This window comes from Mytilus edulis, chromosome 14 (genome assembly GCF_963676685.1).
Source record: "Mytilus edulis chromosome 14, xbMytEdul2.2, whole genome shotgun sequence".
Taxonomy (NCBI): domain Eukaryota; kingdom Metazoa; phylum Mollusca; class Bivalvia; order Mytilida; family Mytilidae; genus Mytilus; species Mytilus edulis.
This window is the reverse complement of record NC_092357.1, coordinates 25,532,460-25,537,058: the sequence shown is the minus strand read 5'-3', so window position 1 is coordinate 25,537,058 and position 4,599 is coordinate 25,532,460. Positions and strand designations below refer to the sequence as shown.

The following is a 4,599-nucleotide window of genomic DNA, read 5'->3' as shown; positions in this document are numbered from 1 at the left end:
TTTTTTTTACTTTTGATTTTTCTGTGTTTCAAAGTGTAGAATGGCGTCCATTTTCTTGATATAGTATACATTAGGTTTTCGATGCCTGTTTAAGCCCTCCTGTGGGTGCCTGATTTCTAGCATTTTGTCTCTTTGACATATTCCCTGTTTCCATTCTTATTCAATAGTATACATAAAAAGTTCAATCCTCAGGTCATACACAAACAAGTAACAATAATTATAAGTACAAAAATATGCTTATTTTTTGTTGGATCTTGTTTTTGAATAAATTCTGTATATTCAGTGATTTTACAATGATTATTGCTGATTTTCATGGAGGAATCTTATCAACAGAGTTCAAATAATATAATCATCACAGTTTTAAATATCAAAAATATGTTTTGTTTATTTGAAAATAAACGAAGTTGAATACATAAAATAAGATTAAATTGGAATAGTTTGCTACATGTGAAAGCATCTTCAAGCAATGGAAACTCTGTTGTTAGATTCTATAACAATATTTTATCATGGATTTATCCATATCATAATGCAAAAGATTGTCTACCTAATTCTGAAGGTGAAGCATGGTTAACCCTTTTTTTTTATGAATTCCATGTATGAATTTCCAGAATTTTAGAATGATTTCTTCCCTTTGAAATTCTTGTAGAAATCATCACTAATGCAAATGTTGGACTGGTTAAGTTTTTGAATTATTCACATTAAGTAACATCCATATCTCAGAGCCATAACAAAAAAATTGTCTTACTAGTGTGTTCAAATATGTTGACACTGCAGTTTTTATTCCTGGATTGAGGTAAAAGAAATCTTTACATAATTAAAATGAACTTTCAGCTTTTTTGTGAGGCTCATATTTTGCCATTATTATTGAAATGGAAATCAAATCATTTATAACTTGATGTTACATTCAATTTTTTTTTTTTTATTTAATTACATTGTATTTTTCCTAATAGTTCTCCTAGCCTTATCAAAAATAAGTAGTTTTTTGTTTTATAAACTTTCATACCCAAATCTTCATAATATTTTACTAAAGCATTCAAATTACCTTGAAGGCCATGTGGTGCTGTAGAAAAATATCATGATATTGTCTGCATACACAAAACAGTCTATCTTTTCAGGCTGTAACATTACTAAATCTATACAACCCTTTGATGAAAGGGTAAATAATTAAAAAATATTCTCAAGAAATTTGGGTCTTAGATTGTCCCCTTGTTTTTTCACCATAAATTGATAGGAAAGGAATTAGTAAGTTTTGTACCAGTTATAACACATGCTTCACTTTTAATATACATATATTAAATATAAAACTTTATTACAACATTAAAATATCACTGTTAACAAGTGTGTAAATATTTAAGCAATTATCATAAATTGTTTTTGAGATACAGCACGACATATAAAACAAGAATGTGTCCATAGTACACGGATGCCCCACTCTCACTATCATTTTCTATGTTCAGTGGACCGTGAAATTGGGGTCAAAATTGACGGCCGGAAAAAATCTTTTAAAAGCACAAAAGTTCAAAAAAAGAATTAATATTTAACTGCATTCATTCATCTCTATCACTTTCACTATCCATATCACTGTCACACTCACTACCTTTATCACTTTCATCTTCTGTTTCAATGTCCTCTTTGATGTTTTCAAATTCAGCAATATAGTTAAGAAGTTCAGAAACTTTCACTTCATCATAACAGTATTGACTGAAAGTAATTGGAATTATGGTTGGGCCTATGTATGGCGAAAACATGGAATTATTTCGATCAAGTTCCATTTCAATGTAAAGAGCCTCTTTACACAGCATAGATCCCACTCCTTGGGAACTATTACTATCACTGTTTTCAATAGTGTTTAAAAGAACAGTATGCTGATTTAGTAACCAACTCATCAATGATTTCATTTCTTCTTCAACTAAGATCTTTTCCTCCTGGCAACGTTCTATAATACAGTTAATTTCCACTGCTTCCTTTCTAACAGAATATGGAACTGATGATACAGTCTGAGGACTTAATGTCATTAAATTCTAGGAGGTCAGGAAGCTGCCCAGTGTGTTCACCAATACCATTATACTGGTTTAGGGCCTTTGTCATATTCTTCCCTACTCTTTTAAGCTGACGATTTAATCTAATCGCTACAGCTTGTCCTTCTGTAAAATATAAAAATGCAAAAAATTGATAAATTAACACTTTATTACTCAGGCCCAAGGAGGGTCTGAGTACTCTATTACGATGCTAAGTCTGGTTGCAAAGGAGAATCATTTAAAATTTATTATTTTCAAAGTGACAAATAACAGTGTTAAAACCGTTTTTTGTGTTTTAATAAAAATCGTCTTGATAAAGAAACAATTTAAGTCGAAATTTGTAAATATTTCGCATCAGGCATTAACATTGAGTAAAAAAACATCATTGCGCATTGATTTAAAAGTGAATGGATATAATGCTGTATTTTTTAGAAACAAGGTGGTATTTCAAATTTGCCTGTTTTCCAGGATGCTATTTGAAATTTGTGGAGAGAACACTGACACAATGTCTGCATTTTCATTTGTCCTATCCAAATTCAGATATGTTGTCCATTAAATCAAAAAGGAGGTACAATTCAATTTTGACATTTTCACTTTTACCTTACTAGAGATAATTATATATCTTAACTATGCAAATATTAAATATTTAATAACTATTTTGTCAATGTTTTACTTTTGTTACTTGTATAATGTTTTTTCAACTATAGATAGTACATACTTGCATATCTTTTAACAAGACTTAGAAGAAAACATCTCTCCACCACCAACTGTTTAAGACTTGCCAGCAGTTTAATTTTTTGTTGCTTGTTGGCTTGTTTTAGAAATTGAGTATAATCCTCACACTTTTGGTCCCAGCTCTGAATTTTATATTTTTTCTCAATTTTCAGCAAGCTAGCTTCTAGTCTACACATAAATATAAAAAGCTAATAAAATACTGTGCAAGTGCATATATTAGGCATATGAAAAATATAAAAATAAGTTGATTTTAAAAATACATGGTTCATCTTTTTATATAGCTTGTATTAAGTTTGAAATTGTTATTTCTGAATCACTCAAGAATTATTCCTAAGAATACTGTCTTGTTCATAATTTTGTTTAATACTAGTTGGTTGTATTGAGAATCAAATGTTTTGGAGTTCAAATTAAAAAAAGGCAAACTATATAATGGATAGAAAAATTAAATGTCCACTATTGCAAATTGTCAAATTAAAATAAAAGCCTTTCACCAGATTTGTAACATGGGTATCATACAAGTCTTAAAGCGCCATCACAGATTCCACATGTAAATCAGGAAAAGATTATCTCCCTGGTCACCTTCTTACCTTTGAGTTTCATGTTGATTCCAATGTTGTTGTTTTTTTGCTTTAATTCATTTTGGTCATTTTGTATTTGTTTTTAATTTTTAATTTTTTATTGTTTTAAGGTATTGGTGCATGTATTTATAAGTTCAAGTATGACACTGATCTCAATTTATTTGTGAGAGATACATAAGTGCTCAAAATTTTGCTAGCGTTAAACTAAAAATAAAAAATTTCAACAACGAGTGGCAGGAAATATTATAATGCCATAGCAATACTAACAGAATGCTTGATAAATTACCTTTTGACTTCTTTCTCAGCTTGATTTTCACCATAAAGATCTATTTTTGCCCTAAAATATAGAAGAAAAAAGTAATTGCTTGAACTTCTGACTTCATCCTATCTTAAAATACCTAACATTCATTTAATTAAATTCAAGAATTTTGTGACAGTGATGTCCTTGCAAAAAATTTTATTAGAAAACAGACAGATAAATACTAGTATACAAAGAACAAAGTTTTCATTTCATCATCAAATAACCCTTTTTCTTTCTTATATATGTGATGATATTATAAAGATTTTGAAGACCACATTTATTGAAAAAAGCTATGTATAAAAAAAATAATAACATTCACTGTGAGTATTTGATGAACATTATCTCTGATGACCTCTCTATCCGGTGATCAAAGATAATTTGTGTTAATATTTTTTACAGGGAAAAACTCAATGCATTAAGTGTATATATATATATATAACAATGAAGTCAACAAGTGTGGATACAGACATGCATGGATAGTATCCAGCATTCAAGACCAATACTAGTCTGGACCTGCATCACTGCATATTTATTTGCTCTATTTAGCAAATCAAAAACATTTCCTTCGGAATGACAGGATGGAGTCAAGCGGTTACTAGACCTGCTTTCACCTTGACACAGGTCAAAAGTGGGTGGAACAATGATAGTTAAATAGATACCTGTGTGAAAACAATTTCTCCAAATTCATTACATACTGATGTTTCCAATTGAAAATGAGAGAAAAACAAACGATAACTTAATTATATTGAACAAATAAACATGGATTCCTAGATTATAATCACTGCTATTGATGGTAGCAATTTTCAAAGTTTTGATGAGGAAAATCACCAAAAATCTGAAAACTGATTCTATGTATGGCTGACCTATTTTCAGAGTGCTTATTATTCTATTTAAGGGAATAGCCCTTAATGTGATTAAAACTTCATATTCTGATACTAATTTAAAGTGCTTTCATTTAATTTAATCA

General features: G+C 29.5%; 1 protein-coding gene across 1 annotated transcript; it reads right to left on the bottom strand.

The window, feature by feature from the left end:
• Positions 1-220: 220 nt before the first annotated feature.
• LOC139503562 (uncharacterized) lies at positions 221-4,335 on the bottom strand. Its single transcript, XM_071293364.1, has 4 exons — positions 4,292-4,335; positions 3,618-3,668; positions 2,737-2,921; positions 221-2,144 (listed from the first exon to the last, which is right to left on the bottom strand). Exons 1-4 carry the CDS (start codon positions 4,318-4,320, stop codon positions 1,969-1,971), a joined length of 441 nt encoding a protein of 146 aa, XP_071149465.1. The 5' UTR covers positions 4,321-4,335; the 3' UTR covers positions 221-1,968.
• Positions 4,336-4,599: the final 264 nt, after the last annotated feature.

What these genes read in the sequence shown, in the direction of transcription:
- LOC139503562 (XM_071293364.1), bottom strand. Translation starts at nt 4,320, where the DNA reads ATGAATTTGGAGAAATTGTTTTCACACAG. An exon ending in GCTGAGAAAGAAGTCAAAAG is followed by an intron (nt 2,922 to 3,617) that starts GTAATTTATCAA and finishes ATTTATGTGTAG; the next exon opens with ACTAGAAGCTAGCTTGCTGA. An exon ending in TCTTGTTAAAAGATATGCAA is followed by an intron (nt 2,145 to 2,736) that starts GTATGTACTATC and finishes TATATTTTACAG; the next exon opens with AAGGACAAGCTGTAGCGATT.